Genomic DNA, 21,935 nt, shown 5'->3' with positions numbered 1-21,935 from the left:
GCACTTTCTTCCACACGGGTCAAGGAGGCCCGGGATTTGAACTGCGGACCTCCCATGTGGTAGACAGACGCCCTAACCACTGGGCCAAGTCCGTTTCCCTCCTGTATTCTTTTGACATGTCCCCATCCTTTTGTGTTTTTTGAGCACTTCCTTACTTTCTGGTATATGTCAAGATGATCCAGTCTCATGTTGAATTTTTCCCTACCCTAGACCTAGAATCAGCCACTTTACCAAAGAGCTCTGATTTCTTTTATTGGATAATGGTATTTAGAAACCAAGATCTGGACACTGGATATGCTCATTGCTTCTGGAATGTCAGTGCTTCTAGGTCCTCTTAGAGTATAGAACTAAGTTAATATTTGTATGTATACTAACCCGTGTGTGTGTATATGTATATATGTTTGTTTCTTTATCTGTATATATACTAAGCTGAACATGAGTTCATATACTAGTGTCTCTGACCCTATTCTAGTACTAGTGTTCTTTCTAGTGAAGGCTATTGCTTTTTTTGCATGTTAATTTTAAAATGTGTTCTTTTACTGTTTCCTTATTGTTATAGAAGTTTCTCCATTGATTCTTTAGTATTTTCCAGATGCATCCTTATGTCATCTGCAGGTATAATTGTACCTCCTTTTTTTCCCAATTCTTAGGCTTCTAACTTCTATCTCTTGTCTAACTGCATTGGTTAGTAGGTCCATGCAATATTCAGTAGAAGGGGAGATAAAGGACATCCCTTACTACTTCAGGTCTTTAATGGGAAAGCTTCTAGTATTTCTTTTTATGAACGTGTTTACTTTTGACCTAAAGTGTGTATACATTTTTATTATATTAAAGATTACCCATGAAATTCTGTATTTTACCAAGTGTTTTAAAGATAAATGGGTGTTTGATTTTGTTAGAAGCCCTTTCTTTCATATGACAAATTTTAACTGACATACTGTTCTACTTCCTCTGATATTTCATTTACTACCCTCTTAAAATTGGATTAACAAAAATGCAAACTTAAGAAATATGGTGCACTGCAAAAACAACTCCTTCATAAGGCACTGCTTGCGTACAACATGTTTTCTAGGCTTTTTCCAAGTGACATTCTATGTTACCAATTTAGAAATAATCATAGCTACTAAATTCAGAGGGGTCTTAACTTCTCATTGATTGAATTTTAAGAAAAATGCACTAAAGTATGTTGAAAACCACCAGTATTTACAACAGCAGAAATAATTATCAACTCTTAAAATAGAATGCATTTTGGCCATGTTACACCAAAGAATACTTAAACAGATCAACATAATTCTTATGTAAACCATTTTCTTCAATTCTTACATGTACCAATTTTAAACAGAAACTTTAAATAATGATACAGAAGCCACAAGTATGATATCGTATACAGCGTGGTAACTTACCTTGGGAAAAAAGTCCCAAGGACTGAGCTCAGTATTTTTTCTAAGTATAGAGAATACAGAAAGACACCCAAATGAGGCAAACAAAAAGCCAGTAACTGATAGAGATGTAAAGGATTGGTCTATTTTCGAGTTACCAAGTATGGCCTTGTATCTGATGTGGTATAAAACACACACACTTTCATGAGAACTACCTTATCTCCCAGCTCTGGTAAACACAAATATTAATAGTAGCAAAATAACTTCTAGCTCAGTTTGACAATTCTTTACAGACTTGGCCTCCAATTATAAAACACATAAATAAAGAGGTAGTCAAAAAGGAAGGGGAATGACGAAGGAAGGAGAATCTCAATTTTAGTTCTACAGAGACATTCCTGGCACCTTTTCTCAGCCATTAGATGAACAACCTAACTACCATCTAACTATACTATTTGACCTCTTCCAATTCCACCCATTCTACTCTAATCAGAAAAGAGCACAGCTCTTCAATTAAAAAGCAAAACAGAACAAAAATCTTCCGTAGTTCCCTGCATTAAAATGCTATAAATCATTGAAAAATATAATACTTCATATAACTGTATTCTGCTTTTTTCTTGAAAATACTTTATAGGTGTTGTGACAGTTTGAAGTTTTTTGAGAATCCCAGAAAAGATTTTAGAATTAATCTAGTCCAGTGGGTGTGGGACCCATTGATTGCATTAGATTCAGCTAAGGGACATTTAATTAGACCACTTTTTTTATTAGTTCACTTTAGGACCTTTGATTATACTATGTCAATGAGGCATGACCCAGATTGGGTCTCCACCCTCTTGCTGGGGTCTTATATAAACTGAGAACTGGAAGCAGAAACACACAGAAAAAGACAGCTGCCATTTTGACCCTGCCACCTGAGAGAGAGGATCGCCTGCAGTCACAGAAAGACAAAGAAGCCCAGAGAGGCTAAGAGGTCCTGGAAGCCAGAGGCTGGGTATGCACTAAGTCAGCAGAGCACAGAGGCACAGAAAGAGGTACCTAAGAGGCTAAAGCCATGAACAGCTCAAAGCTGAAGAGATGAGCCCTGCAATGTGCTTCATCACCCACTGCTGAGCTCCAAGAGTGACTTGGAAGAGAAGGCAGAGACACAGGCAGAGAGCTGCCATTTTGCTTTGCCACATGGCAAAAGCCTAGGATCCAATGAATAGCCAACCTTTGGTGAAAAAGCATCTCTGATGGTGCCTTGATTTGGACATTTTCACAACCTCAGAACTGTAAGCTTTCACTTTAATTTCCCAATATAAAAGCCAACCAACCCATTTCTGGTATTTTACATCAGCAGCCTTATGAAACTAAGACAGGCATATACTATATTTAATTAGGGTGGTAGAGAAGGTAGAAAAATTAACTGTTTGATTATGAAGGTGTTAAAATTGTTCTGTCTGTAGAATTGTGCTTTATTTAATTTTTTATTTTTTTAAGAGTTAATTTATTTCTCTCCCCTTCTCTGTTGAACCCCCCCCCCTGCAGTTGTCTGCTCTCTGTGTCCATTCACTGTGTGTTCTTCTGTGTCTGCTTGTATTCTTGTCAGCAGCGCCTGGAATCTGTCTCTTTCTGTTACGTCGTCTTGCTGCATCAACTCTCCATGTGTGCTGTGCCATTCCTGGGCAGGCTGCACTTTTTTCATGCTGGGCGGCTCTCCTTGTGGAATGCACTCCTTGTGCATGGGGCTCCCCTATGCGGACATCCCTGCATGGCACAGCACTCCTTGCGCGCATCGCGCACTGCCCATGGGCCAGCTCATCACACGGGTCAGGAGGTCCTGGATTTGAACCTTGGACCTCCCATGTGGTAGGTGGATGCCCTATCCGTTGGGCCAAATCCACTTCACAGAATGTGCTTTAGATTGTAAAGTTGTTTACTTAATTTCAAGGGGGAAATCAGTGAGAGTGTGGATGGCTCAGCAAAACCCATCACAACTGCTAAAAACTAAAGTGATTGGCTAGAGGAAAGGAAATAGATTTTCTCTGTTATCCAGCCTACCTGTGAATTGAGCCCTGCATCAAGGCCTCATTAGCTTCAACACTGATCAACAGTTGTGCAAGGAAAATCACCACAGGCCCCTCATCCCCACCCCCATCACTAGATTCAATAGAGAGACCCTTGGGATTTCATACAAGCTCAGTTCTGAACAGCCCACACCACCACTCTTCCAGTCAGGATACAGTCCTCTCAACAGCTGTAAGGGACATAAATGATTATGTCCCTTTTGGTGGAGGAAACAGGCCAAAGTAGTTAAAGATGTTGCCTGAAATGAGTAAAACAAAGAATGAAAACCCAAGGAAGCCAGTCTGTCACTCTTCATTGGGCAGAAATAAATGTGAAGTCACTCAAGTGCCTGGATGAGTGCTTTCTAAGTATACAGCTCATATATGATGGTGTGGTAGACAGAGCTAGCAGAAAAGAATTGAAACAATTTAAAGACTGGGCTAATGGGTTAAATTATAGACATACATTTTTCCAAATATAATTTCACAGTTCTGATTTAATTAATCCCTCTGCATGTGAGACAAGTGCTCCTGTCCCACGATGCCTGTCTGTACTCTGTCAATAGCCACATCAAAATTACCGAAAGAGCTAAACTTAATGTACGTGAATTCCAAAGTGAACTGCATGACTAGTCTGGAGGGATAAAACAAACACAGAAATATTTCTTTTTTCACAAGAAAGTTCAGCTATAATTCCATAACATCCATGACAACTCTTACCTATTAATGCTCATGTCAGTATGTGAAAAGGTATTGGTTATATGTAGAAAAGATGACCAAGTACTGGTCAATAAAGTGTATGACTGACCCTGACAATTTTTGCTTACTTAAAAGATTAAGTAATATAAAATAAAGTGAAATTGAAAGATGCCAGTTTTCATACTTGGGAAGAAATGTCTTTAAAGTGTTTAAAAAACTTCCCAAACACCGCATACTATAAATGTATTGATATGTTTTCAAAACATTGTGAAATTATTTACCAAAAAAAAGTCAATGTTTAGAGCAAGGCATTATGTGATATACAGCATGTAAATCTGGTTTTCAGGGTAGTATCTAAACATACTGATAAAACTCTGATTGGGTGTCATTTCCTCTAAAGAGACAGCATCTTCATTAAATCTACACACCCTTGCACAAACCAAGAGAAACCAAACAACAAGCTTGAAATTCTTAGTAATTGTATTGATACAGGCAGGGCTGATAAACAACCAGCCATCATGCTTGACTTGCCAAGAGTAGCAATCCTGGTAAGATTTTGGTGGCAAAGTCTATTTCTCTTCCAAGATCGTCTCTCACTATGTTCTTTTATCCACTGGGAAGAGGAAAGACTCTCAGTTGTTCCTGAAAAGTTGCAAGAGCTGCAATATAACAGTGAATGTGCTACCCTTTTGCATGTGAACTTTCACTTCTTTACCAGTGAATCTTATATGCAGCTTTTCCTGGCCTGAGATTAGTTGGGTTATGAAATTCAGCTGTCCCACAGCTTGGCTTGGCAGAAGGTACACATACCATAGACCAGATAGGCTGGGATGTTCAATGAGAAGGTTGCCATAGGACAAGTTTCCACCTTTCTTGTGGTTAATCTACCTGCCATAAAACACAGGGGAAGAGGTGGTAAACCAGCTCTCCTCCACTGGACAGAACTCAGATTGGAGGAAGCAGGAATCAGTTGTATCAGCCAAGTACTCAAGAGATGCCAGGAAACAGAGAAAGACTGAAGGGCGCTCTGTAGGCGACTCTTCTGATGGCATTTTCTTCTCTGCTGAGAAATGGGTACACATATCTGTGAATTCAACAAGTATCCATTCATCATCTTTCTCACTAAATTCTGGTTCTTGGTTGGAAGTATACACTTCACCCACAAACATTTTCTTCAGTCTCTGGAATAGTCTTAAGGCAAGAGTGAGACTTTGCCTGGAGGTCTTGATAGCTGAGATTTCAGAACCTGTCTTTAGTAGTGCAGTAGCACTGGCAGGAGACTATAGTGCACAGGCTGTTTATTCACCTTAGGTAAGAAGCAACACGAGTTATTATCCATAGGTCCAACTTGCAGACAGCGTTGTGCAATGAAGAAAGTGGATGGTTCCCTGCAGGGGGAAATGTGCTGAGACAGCTGCAGCCAGTGGGCTGTGCCCTTGCTCAGGCTCCCCAGAGGGCAAGTGGGACAGGTTCCAGCCTTCCTTTTGGCTGTGCCATTGGCCATCACTGGGCCATCTTGCTCCTTTTGTTGTTGTCTCCATAAGATTTTTATGAAAATTTGGGAAACGGACTTGGCCCAGTGGTTAGGGCATCCGTCTACCACATGAGAGGTCTGCGGTTCAAACCCCGGGCCTCCTCGATCCGTGTGGAGCTGGCCCACGCGCAGTGCTGATGCGCACAGGGAGTGCCGTGCCACACAGGGGTTTCCCCCATGTGTGGGAGCCCCACGTGCAAGGAGTGCGCCCCATAAGGAGAGCCACCCAGCGCGAAAGAAAGTGCAGCCTGCCCAGGAATGGCACCGCGCACACAGAGAGCTGACACAACGAGATGACTCAACAAAAAGAGACACAGATTCCCGTGCCGCTGACAACAGAAGGAGGGGGGGCAGGGTAGGGAGAGAAATAAATCTTTAAAAAAAAAAGACTTTTATGAAAATTTTAGAGTTACAGGGGGCCTTGGAGATAATCTTGTTCAACCAGAAAATTGATACTTAGCCCCATAGCTAGTTGGTCACAAAGCTGTGAATAGAATGTGGCCTCCTAACTCCAGCCTAATGCTCCTTCTATGACATTCCAGCAAGACAAGTCACATGACCTAAAAGACCACATAGGGGTCAGTCAATATAGTCATCTTATTTCCATTAGTACATTTGTCTGTGGTGGTAAGTAAACCAAAAATCTAAATCTGTCTTGTTCTGTTCTGGGTTGTTGTTAATTAAGAAGCCTGTTAAAAGCTGTCAGGGCCTGGACTCTTCTGAAGGTATAACATTTGATGTCTACTGCACTCGTAACCAGTTTTAAATGCAGAGTAGTTAGACCTTACACATCTTAATCAACTTTTCTCTTTTTTCTTTCAGCATTTGGAGTATTGCTTTGGGAAATTGCTACCTATGGCATGTCACCTTACCCCGGAATTGACTTGTCCCAAGTATACGAGCTGCTGGAGAAAGACTATCGTATGGAGCGCCCGGAAGGCTGCCCAGAGAAAGTCTATGAACTCATGCGAGCATGTGAGACTTCCCAGGAAGTTTTAAAAATTCTATGTGGGCACTTTAAGAATTCCAACAGTGAAATAAAGTGAAAAATTAAAATATTCAATTTACTCCCTTTGTTCCCATTTCTCCAAAGCAACTAATATAATAGTTTGGTACACGTTTTTCCAGATTTTTTACAATGCCTCTATACTCCTTTATTTTCTTTTTCTTTTTCTTAAGCAAAAATGAAATTCATTGATAATAAACACAGGGATCTTATTAATAAATACAGATTCCTGGATCCTACCTCTAAACATTCTATTATAAATGTAGGTAAACACTCCAAGTGATGCTTACCTAGTTGGTTTTATAGCATTTATTTATATATATTTGTATTACTATATTTTTATGGTTTTATATTATATTCCCTTAACCTTTTTTGCCCCACTTAGTAGACTAGGCATATCTTTCCATGTCCATATATTCAGATATCTCTAATTTTTATGTAACTGCCTAGCATTCCATTAAATGATTTAACTTATCCAGTCCTCTTTGGTAAACATTTGGTTGTTTGACACATTTGTTTGATTTTTGCCATCAAAAACAAGGCAGGAACAAACATCCTTATGCATAAATCTCTGCTCACTTATGGTGCTTCTGTTTCTAAAAGTTGAACTTTTGGTTTATAGGGCTGTGTGCATTTTAAATCTTGATAGGTTTTTACCAAATTGCCTTTCAAAAAAGGTTGTACCAATTTATACTTCCACCGGAAGTATGTGAGAGGGCCTCTTTTTCTATATCCCCACCCAGGCTGGGCATTATCAATCTTTTAATCTTCATTTAATCTTCATTTTAATCTTCATTTTTATCTCATTTTAATTAGCTTTTTTTTTTAAATTGATGAGGTTTTCATATATTAGTAACCATGAAATAAGGATGGAATAGAAGGGGAGTTATTTGACTTAGTAATTCTTTGTACCTCCCACAGTTGGGTTGGGAAAAAAATATGCTTGTAAATGCAGTTCTTGCTGTCAGATGTCTCTGGGGTTTTACACTCTGTATTCCTGCCAATATCTAAAGTCTTTTCAAATTCCCAGTGTCTATAATAGGACACAATGGCACTCATCAGTTTAACTTGTTGAAGCAAAAGATGGTTAGCAGGACTGGAATGAGTCTTTAATTTTCAGACTATTTCCTGGAGAATTGCTAGCCTCAAGCTTGTAGCAAAGTCTCATGGATGATCTGACTTTGATCTTACCTGTCTAGGTTGGCAATGGAATCCCTCTGACCGGCCCTCCTTCGCAGAAATCCACCAAGCCTTTGAAACAATGTTTCAGGAATCCAGCATATCAGATGGTAAAGTTCCCAGCCCTAGGGTGCTCTGCAGTGGAATGGAAGGTTGGGATAAGAGGGATAGCCGTGTTGGACTGTGGCCCTCCCTGGTCCTTCAGCTTACTTCCTAGTAGAAGTACACAGGCAAACAAGCAGTCTGAGACCAAAAAGCTGGGTAGAGGTGTGTGTTGAGTTCAGTCTTTTGTAGCCATGCACAGTTCTTCAGGAAAACGATAAGAGGTGTTATTTCAGCACCCTATCTCTTTTCTGTAACTGTATAGATGATTACTGTTACATTAAAAAGGAAAAAAAAAAACTAACATCAAAATGGTACCATTACTGATGGTTACTGGTTTTGTGTGTGTGTGTGTGGTCCTTAGAAGTGGAAAAAGAATTGGGAAAAAAAGGCTTGCGGGGTGTTGCAAGTACTTTGCTGCAGGCTCCAGAACTGCCCACCAAGACAAGAACCTCCAGGAGAGCTGCAGAACACAAAGACACTACTGATATGCCTGAGACGGCCCATTCCAAGGGACAGGGAGAAAATGGTATGTATCCACCCTACTTGTTCCCCCTTTCCCCCCCACCTTTTCAGCTCTTCTCTCTCCTCCCATTGGACACTCAAGAAGAGTCAATACCCTCAAAGGCCACTGTAGTCAAATGGAAAACAGTTAAGTGGGAACCTGCAGAGAAGGGCAGGAATGTCCCACCATAGTGGTCTAGTTTGTGGAAATGGGAAGGTTCTCATCTCCCTATAGCATACCTCACCCCTCCCTCTGGGAACCATTTGGAACCATTGACTTTGGCAGTTAGTTTGGTCAAATAGGCAGAGGTGCTTATGAAACCTATTGAAAAGTGAATCCACTTTTTCATCTATTCAAAACATTTATAGTTTTTTCAGGGTAGAGTCTATATTATAAATATTGACACAAACAAAGAGCAGCTTTTGTGAAAGTACTATATTAAAAAGTTCCCTGAAGGCAGAGGCTTAATTTATGTAGAATTTATAAAAAGATTTATTGTAAATGTTTGGAATGGAATAGAGGTGATTGTTAGTACATTAGAGTAAATGTAATTAGCAGCACCAATATAGGGTTATGACTGTGGTTGAAAGGGAAAGTTTAGGGGTTGTGTATGTCATTAGAAGGGAAGCCAGAGAATGAAATAAGGGACTGTGTAACATAGTGAATCCTATAGCAGACAATGAGTGTGGTTAATAGTACAAATATAAGAATGCTCTTCTAAGAATCAGAACAAATGTATATTAATATTACAAGATGTTAGTAATAGGATGGTATGTGGGCAAAAATACACCTAAAGCAATCTATAGACTGTAGTGAATGTAATATATTAGTATTTTTTTCATCAATTACAAAAAGAGAGAGAGAATTAACCTAAGTAACAAAAATCAGACACAAAGTACTGCGTGTTGTTTTACTGCATTTATATAATAAATAAGTGTATAGAGATGGAATTAGATTAGCAGATATATGTATGGTAGAGGAAGGACTGAGGGATTGAGAGATGACTGCTCAGGAGTGGCAGGCATTTCATTTTGGAGTAATGAGAATGCTCTAATATTGATTGTGGTGATGAACGCACAACTCTGTGATTATACCACAAACCATTGAATGTACACTTTAGACAATTGTATGGTGTGTTAATATATCTCAATAAAATTGCCAAAAAAAAAAAAAAGTTGTTGGATGGATAAAAGAGAGGCATAGGGAGATTACACACAGACAGAAGAGGAGACAGTGACCACCAGAAACTGGAAGAGGCAAGGATGGATTCTTTCTGAGCAGCTCTGTAAGGAGTGCACCTCTGCACCTACCTTGATTTCAGCCCAGTGATACTGATTTTTGACTTCTGGTCTCTGGAACTGTGAGAAAATAAAATTCCATTGTTTTTAAGGAAAAAAAAAACACTTCCTGAAACAAAGCACACCTGTAGTACAGAGAAACCTCTCATGGTTTCTAGGAAGAATGTCTTTCTGATACTATTCTCTAAGCAAGCAAGAGAAATAGAATTGGTTCATATTGTGTCTTAAGATAATAATAGCAAAAGTTTATCTAGTGCTTCCTATGTGCCAGGCTGTCTTTTGAGTTAAACTGTTCTGACCTGGCAATTGCCCACCAAAGGCAGAGGTCTGGGTTTGGAGAAGCTCCCTTTTGGGGATGCAGACTATGGACTCATCTCTAACGGACCACAGATCGTGTAAGTAGAAAGGAACAGGATAAAGGCAAATATTAATGGAGAATTATGGGATGTTTAGCCACAGCAGGATCTATAGACCTGTGATTCTCCAATTTTTTAAACATGTATCCACAGTAGTAAAAAATGAAAGTTGAATACATAGCCTCTATATGTATATCTGTTTATGAAAAAATACATAAACTACTGAATGAACATATTGTGTATATTATAAAACAATACAAAAACATACATTTAAAAGAATTATGTAAGATGTAAATGCAAATTATACTACTTTCTTTCCACCTTCCACTGGATCATCTTGTTCACCCTATTTGGGAGGCACTGGTGGATAGACTATCAGAATCTTCTGTTAGTTGTCAGGTGGTCGAGCTGTAGGGAGAAGGAAAGACAGCTATGGAAATGTGCTTCCTAATGGCCCAGTGATAAGAAATAATGTTCATTTATACCTGTCAGTATTCATCTATGGAGTATTTTGGTAGGTAATCTCATGGTGAGTCAAGAATGTGTCAGCTGTTCAGCACTGAAATGGAGCTGCATATAATTCATTAGAATTTCACTTTCTTTGCATTCTTCCACTAGTTTAAAGTTTTGGGAGGTCTTTGGCTATCCCTGATTCAGATGTCCTGCATGCTTCCTGATATTACAATAAGTGCTCACTTTACCTCTCTTGAGAATGACAGGGTGCCAACAGAAAGCCCTTCTTCTTACAGCTGACCTCTGAGGGAGAATTCTGTTATTCACTAGGGGGGAGCTTGGCAACACCAAAAAGATTTCTTGTGAACTATTATTTATATTTTAAAGAATGCTCATTTAAATTTTTTTGAAAAGTCTTTCTTTCTTGTTTCTCAAGCATAATAGCCCATTGTCCCTGAACCTCTGTGGTATGCAGCCCCTTTCCTGCCAGGTTATACCTTGTAGGAACCTTAACTGGCTAGATAGTCTCCGGGTCACAGGTTTTGATCCTTTTCTTGGCCTTGTTATTGTTTTTTATTCATCAGATAATGGGGAATCAGAGGGTGGAATGAGGGGCTTTGCTGTTCAAAGTAAATGAATGAAGGGATAAGGAGACTAGGGTCATTCCAGTGTTGTGTTTCTCTGTCTTCAGTAAGTGAAATTTATGCCTTTCCAAATATTAGCACCAAAAACAGCATTTATTGAGAAATTTTGTGGTAAGAACTATGAAAAGTGCTCTACATTCATTATCTCATTTACATTTTCACAACAACCCTGTGGATAGGTTTTATTGTCTCCATTTTATAGATGAGAAAACTAAGGATGAAAGAAGAGAAGTTAGTTGCCCAGGTCTCCTGGATAGTGAGTGGCAGAGCTAGCAGTCAGACCAGGCCTTTTCCTCAAACTCTTAGTTGCTCTTCTGTGGAGAACAGGTGGCCAGCCTGAGGTAGCCATTCATGAGCCTTGGGTCTACAGTTGTTAAATTCTTCCCAATGTGTTTCAGATCCTCTGGACCATGAGCCCACTGTGTCTCCACTGCTCCCTCGAAAAGAGAGAGGTCCCCAGGATACCGGCCTAAACGAAGATGAGCGTCTTCTCCCCAAGGACAAAAAGACCAATCTGTTCAGTGCCTTAATCAAGAAAAAGAAGAAAACAGCCCCAACCCCTCCTAAACGCAGTAGTTCTTTTCGTGAAATGGACGGCCAGCCAGAGCGCAAGGGGGGCGGTGAAGAAGAAGGCCGAGAAATCAGCAATGGGGCACTGGCTTTCCCATCCGTGGACACAGTTGAGCCAACCAAGTCCCCAAAGCCCAGCAATGGGGCTGGTGTTCCCAATGGAGCTTTCCGGGAGTCTGGAAACTCAGGCTTTCGGTCTCCCCACCTGCGGAAAAAGTCCAGCACACTGACCAGTAGCCGGTTAGCAACCAGCGAAGAGGAAAATGGCAACAGCTCCAGCAAGCGCTTCCTCAGATCTTGCTCTGCCTCCTGTGTGCCCCATGGGACCAAAGACACAGAGTGGAGGTCAGTCACACTGCCCCGGGATTTGCAGTCCACAGGAAGACAGTTTGACTCTTCCACATTTGGCGGGCACAAAAGTGAAAAGCCAGCTTTACCTCGGAAGAGGGCAAGTGAAAACAGGTCTGATCAGGTGTCCCGGGGTACAGTGACTCCCCCACCCAGGCTAGTGAAAAAGAATGAGGAAGCAGCTGATGAGGTCTTCAAAGACACTGCAGAGTCCAGCCCAGGCTCCAGCCCTCCCAGTTTGACTCCGAAACTCATCCGTAGGCAAGTCATGATGGCTCCTTCCTTTGGCCTTCCCCACAAGGAAGAAGCTGGGAAATCCAGTGCCTTAGGGACTCCTGTTACAGCCGAGCTAGTGCCCCCCGCCAGCAGAATGGGGTCAGGTACATCCGGAGGTGCCAGCAAGGCCCCTACTGAGGAGTCTAGAGTGAGGAGGCATAAGCACCCCTCCGAGTCACCAGGGAAAGAAAAGGGGAAATTGTCCAAGCTTAAACCTGCCCCACCCCCACCACCGGCCTCTGTCGGGAAAGCTGTAAAGCCCTCTCAAAGTCCGAGCCACGAAGCAGCTGGGGAGATTGGAGCCAGCACTAAAACAAAATCTGTAGATGCTGTAACAAGTGACATTGCCAAACCAAACCAGCTAGGAGAGGGCATCAAAAAGCCTGCACTCCCATCCATTCCAAAGCCACAGTCATCCACCAAACCGTCAGTGACCCCAACCAGCCCAGCTCCTGTTCCTTCAACATTGCCGTCAGCCTCCGCAGCCCTGGGAGGGGACCAGCAGCAGTCTTCCACTGCCTTCATCCCTCTCATATCTACCCGCGTATCTCTTCGGAAAACGCGCCAGCCTCCAGAGCGAATCGCTACTGGCACCATCACCAAGGGCGTGGTCCTGGACAGCACTGAGGCCCTGCGCCTCGCCATCTCCAGGAACTCAGAACAGATGGCCAGCCATAGCGCGGTCCTGGAAGCCGGCAAAAACCTCTACACATTCTGCGTGAGCTATGTGGATTCCATCCAGCAAATGAGGAACAAATTCGCCTTCCGCGAAGCCATCAACAAACTGGAGAATAATCTCCGGGAGCTTCAGATCTGCCCAGCAACAGCAGGGAGTGGCCCAGCTGCCACTCAAGACTTTAGCAAACTCCTCAGCTCGGTGAAAGAAATCAATGACATTGTACAGAGGTAGCAGAAGCCAAGCATCAAACCAGCTGGAGCTGCCTGCAGTGTGTGAGGGGTTACCTGTGATGGTGACCAACAAAGGACCAGTGAACCAGGACCTTGGGCCCGGGGGCTCTGCACAAAGTGGAACTGAGGAGCCAGTGTGGAGTACTGCCCTACTACCTATGTTGTGCACAAACTGTCCACATGCACTTTTCCCCTCCTTAGTCAGGCTCCCTGAGCCGTCTCTGTTCCTGAGTTTTATCTGTGGAGTTCCTTCTCTGTGGACTGAAATCAATATGCCAGGGTCGCACCAGGCTCTTTCACACATATTACTTTAAATCTGAGCTTTCTGGGGCAAGTGGGAGTGGCAGATAAGGATTTTTGTTTTCATTTTTCTTTCTGGAGAACTTTTTCTGGTAATGTCTTTTCCTTCCATTTCCCCCAAGAATGAGTGCCCTGAACTTTAATGAAACGTTTTCACCAAGGCTTTGTGATTAGTCACCTTTTCTCACCCCGTGGAGGGAGACTTTGCACTCAAATTTTCTTAAACCTCTCAAGGTAAAGACACATTTCGAAAACTGCATCCCGAAGAAGGTTGTGTATAGTCAGTGCTGCCAGGTGCTAGAACACTGCCCCTCCACTGTTGCCTGGGGACTGGGTGTACTCACCATTTCCTCATGTGAAGGACTGCTCCTGATCTCGGGGATAAAGCAGAGTGATAAAGAAAGCCAGCTTCTAGTTCGTGTGACAGATGGGGGAAAGCCAAAGAGGACCATAGTATGGGGTCATGTTATCATCCTCTCTCCATGTCCTTGGAGCCCAGTTCCTTGCTCTCTTGTGACATGCAGTGCTGATATTGGATAGAAAGCTTGAGTTTTAAGGGTGGCAGGCTCACAGTTGCTGCTGAAGAGGAGCCAGGGTAGCAGGAAGCTGGTAGCTAGTGCGTAAACAGCCAGTACTGGGGTCCAGGGTTTCCATCCTTTGATATTTCCAAGTGTCCTGCAAAAGTTTTGATTTCTAAGTTGTCTCCTGCCCTCACACTGTACTACTCTGAGACAAAGTAGAGTCTTGCAAGGCCCTTTCCTTTGTGACAAGACAGTCTTTCGTTTTCTGGAGTTCTTGAAGCATTTCAAAGCTCTGCCCCTAGCACAGCTGCCTCTGGTACAGAAAAGAGCCACCATGGGTGCAGACATACAGACAGAGGAGGAAGAGAACTGTTGGCCCCCAACAGCCCTGACCAGTTTTGGCTGCTCTCGTGAATTTGGCAAATATCTTTTATTTAATTACCATGAGCAGCAGGTAGCCTAAGGTTTCTATAGGGTTGTCAGGGGCTCAGCAAATCACAAACAAATGAAACCCAAAAAAGTATTCCAAAGAGGAGGCCTTTGTGTTTTGTGTCATGCATTTCTCCTGTGGGATTGCAACTGTGACTCCTGGGGCAGGGGCTCTTAGGTTTCCTTGAACTTGACCCAGAGTAGGTAGTTGAAATGTAGGGAGGCATCTGCCTGGGCCTCACCCCAAAGAAGCCAGGAGTAAACCACAATTCCCGCTCACCATGCCTTTTCATGCCTGTGTCCTAGCATAGACCCTATTTTTATGCTTATTACCTAACCTCGTACTTTATTTTTCTGGTAGAGATGGTTTCCTCTGGATTATTCTGTGCTATTCTCACTGTGCATCACCTCCTTGCCCCTCCCCAGGCTGCTGTGTTACACAGACTGAGGGAGGTGCTAGAACACCACCAGCAGCCTTGCAGAGCTCAGCCAAAACAAATTCCACCCAGAGTCCCTCGGACTGACTGTTCCTATAAGGTACTGTTCTCTCTTTTTTTTTTTTTTGTTAACATGACGTGCCACTACATTTTGCATTTTATCATGGTATTACATTCTTTTATAGTCTTGCTCTTTTATAAATAATGTGTACATAGTTTCCCAGTGTCCTCCTTTCTGAAACGCCTATGGTGTGTTTTTGTTTTTTGTTTTTTTTGGGGGTTTTTTTGGTCCAGTACATTTTGTTTCTGTATATGACTCGTGATTTTTGAATCCAAATCTTTCCTCTGTAGTATTTTTTAAATAAATACGTTTACAACATTTGAATCTTTGGCTGATTGCTTTGGTCTAATTCTTCCCTCTTGTTCAGAGTCATTGTATGCTGTGAGGAGTGGTGAAATTCCTCTTTTCCTAAAGGGGCTAAAGGTTCAGTGTTAGATTTTACAGAACAGAAAATGGCAGAATTGCTGCAGGAGTCCCAGGTTTGCTGCCCAGCTGCCCACACTTATCTTGTATCCTGTGTCATTATTAGCCATTTCTCAAGCAATTTCCTTGCTCTGATCTCAGGCCCTTCCTGCGCCCTTGGTACTTATTAGCCAGCAGCTAGGCTCTTGTCAGCATCACTGAGAAATGGGCTGTGCCACTGTACAGGCCAAGTTTGACCGGCAGTAGAAAAGGAAGTGCCTGAGGGCCTGTGCTAACTTTCAGGCCATCAGTGTCAATTAAAAGGGGTGGGAGGAGGTAGTGTTTTGAATTCCTTGCTGGCCTAAAAGGATTTCATACCTTTACAAGTACATTTTCCCCCTCCTCTTTGCCTTAGAACCCACGTTCTGCCACTGCCCTCAACCCCCAAAGCATCCCTCATTTATTTGTTTTGATATGCTGGGTATCTTGTTTCATGGCGCGAACAAGGAGAAGCTGAGTATGCCAGCCTGCGAGGGGCTGGAAATGCCACCAGGACCCCTTTAAACCCCCCACTAAGGAGACTGTCAGGTGGGGTGTGCTGACTCTTCCTCAACTCCATCTCCATTTAACGCAAGCTGACAGCTTGGAAATTGGAAGTTGGGGAAGTAAGTAGTGCCTTCTGATAATGATACTTATTAAGCCAGCAGACTTGTCAAAGGACACAGAGCCTGCTCACGAAAGCATATTGGAGAGCATGGTTCAGTGAAACCTCTTTACAGGAGACCTCAGCAGCAAGATGTGCTGAATACCAGGAGACGTGGGTGAAACACTTACCTGGGACAAGAACTGGTGAAATCCACCTCACCATGTTCAAATTGAAAAGCTGCAAGCCTCACTAGTGACAAAGATTTTTTTCCCACTCATTTCACAAAGAAAAAAACTGACACCCAGGCTCACATAGGTCATTAGTAGTTGATCTGGGCATTAGATCTTCCAAATCCAGGGCTTTTCCAGGGGTGACAGGGTCTTTCTTTGAGTGGTCACTCCCAAGTCTTGACATGGAATAATTAAAATAACAGCTACTACAGATGGTGAGTTTCCTCCACGTCAGACGCAGATAATTCATGAATCTTTACGGTAACCCTCTTAGGCAGGGCATGTTGTTACGCCATTTTCCCGTGGCTCAGCAATGTGGTTACTTGTCCTGAGACATAGCTTACACGTGGTAAGGCCAGGATGTAACCCATCACATGGCACCAGTCGCCTTGATGCAATGAATATTGGCTGTACAAGCGTGCAGTGAGAAAATTCTTGTCTCCCAAGTAAGAATGTTCTGTGTGTGCCATGCAAGCTTAAGAAATTTAGTTTGATCTAGTCGTTCTAAGACAGGGGTTCTTAATCTTTTCTAGGTCACAGACCCCTTGAAAGCCTAATGAAGGCTATGAATCATAGCCCTGGGAAAATCATATATGAGCACACACACAAGTTTCCAGGTAGCTGTGAGTCTTGCCTAAAGGGTACCCAAGGACCAAACCTGCCAAAGGGGGCAGCAACTACTGTTGATACTGTTATCTCAAACTGTGAGCCAAAAGTGTCAAAATTTTTTAAAAAATGAAACATTAAAGCCAAAAACTGAAAAAGTCCAGATGTTCATCAACAGAAGAAAAGATAAGGAAACTGTAATGTGTTTATGTAGTAGAATATTATATAGCAAAAAAGAACTAACAAATTATTACTGTATAACACAATATGGGTGAATCTCATAAAAATAATGTTGAGCCAAAGAAGCCAGACTTAAGTAATACTGTAACCTTTTGTTTATTAAACTGCATAACTAGTCCCTGGTATTTGAAATCAGGATAGAAGGTGGCCCAGGATGGAGGGGGTCAGTGCACAGGGGCGGTTAGAGACAGGTAATGTTCTGTGTCTCAATCTGGGGGCTGCTGGCTAATGGGATTGTCACTTGGTGGAAATTTATTTAACTGTACACTTCGGATTTGTGCACAATCACTGGTAGTTTTCTTAAAATAACAGCTTGCATGTAAGTGCTTTCAGCTTCTCAGGTACTGTACACATGCTTTCTACATCACCACATGAAAGCCTCACACCTCTTGAAGAGGGAGGTTTTGCCACTGTCCTCATACGATGGGTGAGGAAACAGACTCAGAGTTGTGAAGCAGCTTGCCCAAGGCAGACAGCTTGTGGCTGGCCAGGCCTGTCTGGCTCTGTAGTGTCAAGCTCATACTCACTGTGCAGGACTACTTTTATCCCATGCAGATGGCTCCATGTTACCAGTAGAGGGTCGGGCTTCAGGGCCAAGCTTCTCATTAAGGAAGAACAAGCCAAGAATTGCAGCTAGACCAGCTTCTCCAGATATTTGGGATATTAGATACAATGTCTTCCTGATCTGTATGCTTTGGGGACTCGATTTCCAAATTTTGTCTTAGTACAAAAGACATAATTAGGTGGGACAAGACTAACCATGGTGTTCCCTTGTCAATAACTGCTCTTGTCCCTGATGGTCACCCAACATCTTGGGCAGGGCCTTGAGTCCAGTTAATGTCACTGCTGCCATGAGAGAAATCTCTGCAATATCATCTGGAAAGGCATTCCCAAGGGGCTAAGGGAGATTCAATGTACAGCAGTCCTGACGTCATAGGTGAATGCTCCAGCTGCCTGCTTGAGGGTGAAAAGTACCTTGTTGGGGTTGGGCCTTAAATGAAATTTGTCATGCACCATCTTTGGCATTGGAACAAAGTTTGGGATGAGGTGGTTTCCCTGTTGTTTACTACAGTAACTGTCTCATAGCTTGCTGCCCGTACTAGCAGCTTCTTTGCTTTTTTCTTAAACATTTTAATAAATATTTCAAACATACAGGAAAAAAATTCCCCTTCCATTTAAATAGCTAAATACTCTGATCTACACATCCAAAATGAAGAGTTTTTTGGGGTCTTGCATAAATACAACGAAGAGATGCACACAGCTCTTGTGCGACTCTGGGTTGGAAGCAGGAGAGAGCTAACAAGGTGTGGTGAGGAGGGCCTGCTTGGGGGAGGGTAATTCTGCTCCCAAAATAAATGCTTTACCAAGAGCCTCGCCTTCACTAATCTGGAGAGGAATCTTTCCCAACAAGGAGAAAGCTGGCCAGTGGGTGGCATAGCGTGAGAGGGCCCAGAGACCTTGACAGAAACCCGTGGGATGACATAGAGTTGGGGCAGGGAGTTAAAGACTGAATTTAGCCAAATATAGTAGGAGTTGATTTAACAGATCAATGCCCTTAACAATTTGATTGTTCTGATTTTCAGGGTTATTGAGCTTGAGTGTACAAGCAAACTGGAAAGAAGAGTTGTGTTGATTTCTTTTAACGATGAAAGCCTAAGGACAGTATATCCACTCCTTTGAAGGCCTTCTTCCCTACCCCCCGCCCCTTTTCTTCATCTCAGATTTCTCCATCAAGGTTAATGTAATCCTGCTAAATTAAAACAAAATGAAACAAAAATATAACAACCAAACAAAAAAACAGTATGCCAAAATGTGTGTAAAGATATGTGGAAGTAGTTCAGCATTGCTTTCCTCCAAATTCTATTAGTGACCAGGAGAGCAGCTCCCTTTTCTACAAGTGTAGAAATAAGTCAAGCCTGCTTGCAACCATGCTCCAGGGCATTCATCCCTCCGTCATTGGTCTTTTTTTCCTTTTTAATTCCCCCCATTGTTTTGCACTCCCTGACTGCTCTCTGTGTCCATTAGCTGTGTGTTCTTCTGTGTCTGCTTGTCTTCTCTTTAGGCAGCACCAGAAACCAATCGTGGGACTTCTGGAGTGGGAGAGAGGCGCTCTATCTCTTGTGCCACCTCAGCTCCCTGGTCTGCTGCATCTTTTATTGTCTCTCCTCGCTGTCCCTTTTTGTTGCGTTATCTTGCTGCACCAGCTCTCTGCACAGGTCAGCACTCCTGCACAGGCCAGCACTCCCCATGGATCAACTCGCCACGCAGGCCAGCTTGCCACCATTGGTCTTTGGTCACCTGTGTTTCACCTGGTTTTTCATGAGTCTGGTCACTGGCTTCTTTTTGTCAATGAATTAAGGGAAGGGTTGCTCCAGGTTACTGCCCTCTTAAAAAACTAAGCAGATATAAGCGCACAGGGGTGAGAGTATCGGCTGGGATTTGTACATTTGTGGCATGACATACATTCGCAATGCCAGAACTGTCTATTATTGACAAACCAAAGCTAGTTTTCTTAGAGGTTTGCCCTCTGTGGTTGAGGGTTATTTCCTTTATTAATCATCAGACGATGACCCAAGAGATGTGCCCATCCCTGTCAGTGTCACGTTAGCAAAGGGTGACAACATCCCTTTGCAAGAGGCATTCCGAATCACCCCCTCCTCGCACAGGGTGAGAGGACAGAGAGAGTATCTGTGCCTTTCAGAGTCTGGTGCCATTGTCTTGTCCCCATCACAGCAACTCAAGGCCCTGGGCACATGTACCAAGGCATAAGGGAACCCTCATTTTGTGTAAGAAGAAGCAAGAAGCTCCAAGAGAAGGCAGCTTGCTTTAATATAAGATTATATATATTAAACATTATGGTAATGTTTTTGTGTTCCTCGCCCATCTTACCACCCTCATTTCAACTCCCCAGTCAACTTGGTTCTTCTGTGGCTCAGATCTGTCACCCCTTAATGAAGTGGCTTTCTGGCTGCTAGGGATTGTGGGCTGCCACTGGGGGATGCAAGTCACTAGTGGAATGGAAAACACTGTGAAATACTCTGAGGTGCCAAGCTGTGCCCAGCACAGTGTGGTTCTAAAAGGCTAATAAAAATCCACCAATTAATGGTGACAGCTCAATGGAAAATTATTCAATTGTGAACAGGGGCAAGCTGCAGCTTGAAAAGAGGAGGGGAAATGTTGCTATAGTAACATCAATATAAGTTCTCATCTCGACAGTAGAAGCTGGTCCGGGTGTGAGCAGCATCAGACTGCTGTATCTGACACGGGATGGGAATCAGGAGACACCAAAGCAGTTTTTGAAATAGATGGTCTGCCTCGTCCCAGGCCTGCAGCCACGTCAGGCCAAGCGCCGGCTTTCCCCAGGGTAGAGAAGTTGTTTTCCAATGCTTTTTGCTCTGAGAAAACAAGTGAAGGAGCAGTCAAGTGAAGGAGAAAAGCACAACATGTATTGTGTTTCCCTGTACCTTTCGACCATGGGTATTTTACCAACAGCCAATTAAGGGATGCTGAGAGAGGTATGTGACTATGCAACAGAATTTCCATCTCCCCAAAGATAAGGCATTTGCAACTCAGGAAAATGAAGTTCCCAGGGCGCTGAAGACCTGTAGCTTAAGAGTCAGGTGAGTTTTCCATTATGTTTTTGCAGTTGATACAACTTTTATTTCAAAAGATACACACAACACATCCATATTTTGAACATTTGGAATGCCACCTTGCCATATTAAAAATGTATTCCTTCCCAATTCATCTCCCAGGAGGCTTTTGACTTGGCAAACTGTACCATAGAGGACAGTCATCAGAAAGGGATGGGAAGCCAGTTCTGAATGGCATCTCGACACTAGAGCAGTGTTTTCTTGCCAGAGGGATCTTGTGTTAATGGGATAGCGAACAAGATTTTATTTTTCATTTTTAACTTTCAGAGCCATACTCTGTACCCGGTGGAATATATTCATTCACAGTTGCTTTTTGGATGTCAGCTACAGACGTCCCTATGGAGACTGTCAAAACTTTGATTACCCCACTATAATCACTCAGTCCACCTACCTCAACTCCGAGCCAGCACAGCCAGCCCTGCCTATTCATATTCATTGCTGAAAAGCATCCTCAGCTCTGTGCCACTGGGGCCAAGGGACTGCTCCGAATCAGACCACTTGGGGAAGGAGAGAGGCTGAAACAGACAAGTCCTTGTCACTGAGCTGGAACAGCAGCATTTTTTTTTTTGTTAACCAAGATATCACTTGCTGTTTGGTCACCTTTTTGATGCCATCCAGTTTTCAAAAAAGTTGGAAATAAAAAATAAGCACTACTGCTAATGAATCATTGTAATGATACCTAAGTCTTCTCAATGTCTTGGTCTTTGAGGTTTGAGGAGATGAATGGAGTTAAAACAGATGGAGGATGGGGAGTCCACAGAGAAACCCTCTCCAGGTGTCGTGGCCCCTTCACCGCCGGCCAAAACGGAAGCTGAAGCCGCCCTTCTTCCTACTGTAGCCACTGAGCTCCTCAGCCAACATCCCTAAAGGGCCACTTGCCTTCTCGCTGTCGGCGGTGAAGAAGCTGGTGGCCTCACTGCCGTCGTCCTGCCTCCCGAACCGGAGCCTGAAGGCGGCAGGCTCTTTGCCAGACGTCTGCAGCTCCTTGGCTGGCATGAGCAAGGAGTGCGGGAGTGGCGCTGTCAGCCACTGAGAGGAGCCCCACAGGAAGTTGGGTTGGTGCAGCTTGGCCAGGTGGGCCCAGTTCATTTTGGCTCCAATGCGACCCAT

At 43.0% G+C, this 21,935-nt stretch overlaps 2 protein-coding genes and 1 pseudogene across 3 annotated transcripts in view; 1 reads left to right on the top strand and 2 right to left on the bottom strand.

Annotated features, from left to right (window-relative positions):
- The window catches only part of ABL1 (ABL proto-oncogene 1, non-receptor tyrosine kinase), a 188,977-nt gene extending 173,605 nt beyond the window's left edge, over positions 1–15,372 (top strand). For both annotated transcript variants that reach the window (XM_004463059.4, XM_012526990.3), the window contains exons 8-11: positions 6,477–6,629; positions 7,860–7,949; positions 8,306–8,470; positions 11,596–15,372. In XM_004463059.4, the coding sequence (XP_004463116.1) occupies positions 6,477–6,629; positions 7,860–7,949; positions 8,306–8,470; positions 11,596–13,301 (2,114 nt within the window). In that variant the 3' untranslated portion in view covers positions 13,302–15,372. The remainder of the gene's footprint in view (positions 1–6,476; positions 6,630–7,859; positions 7,950–8,305; positions 8,471–11,595) is intronic.
- LOC139439458 (tumor protein p53-inducible nuclear protein 1-like) lies at positions 4,592–5,635 on the bottom strand (annotated as a pseudogene).
- Positions 15,373–21,614: 6,242 nt separating the features above from the next.
- QRFP (pyroglutamylated RFamide peptide) lies at positions 21,615–21,935 on the bottom strand. Its single transcript, XM_004463061.2, has one exon. The coding sequence runs from the start codon at positions 21,933–21,935 to the stop codon at positions 21,615–21,617; it is 321 nt and encodes a 106-aa protein (XP_004463118.2).

The sequence above is a fragment of the Dasypus novemcinctus genome, chromosome 8, assembly GCF_030445035.2.
Source record: "Dasypus novemcinctus isolate mDasNov1 chromosome 8, mDasNov1.1.hap2, whole genome shotgun sequence".
NCBI lineage: Eukaryota > Metazoa > Chordata > Mammalia > Cingulata > Dasypodidae > Dasypus > Dasypus novemcinctus.
The sequence above is the reverse complement of the archived record's forward strand: the minus strand, read 5'-3'. Positions and strand labels throughout refer to the sequence as shown.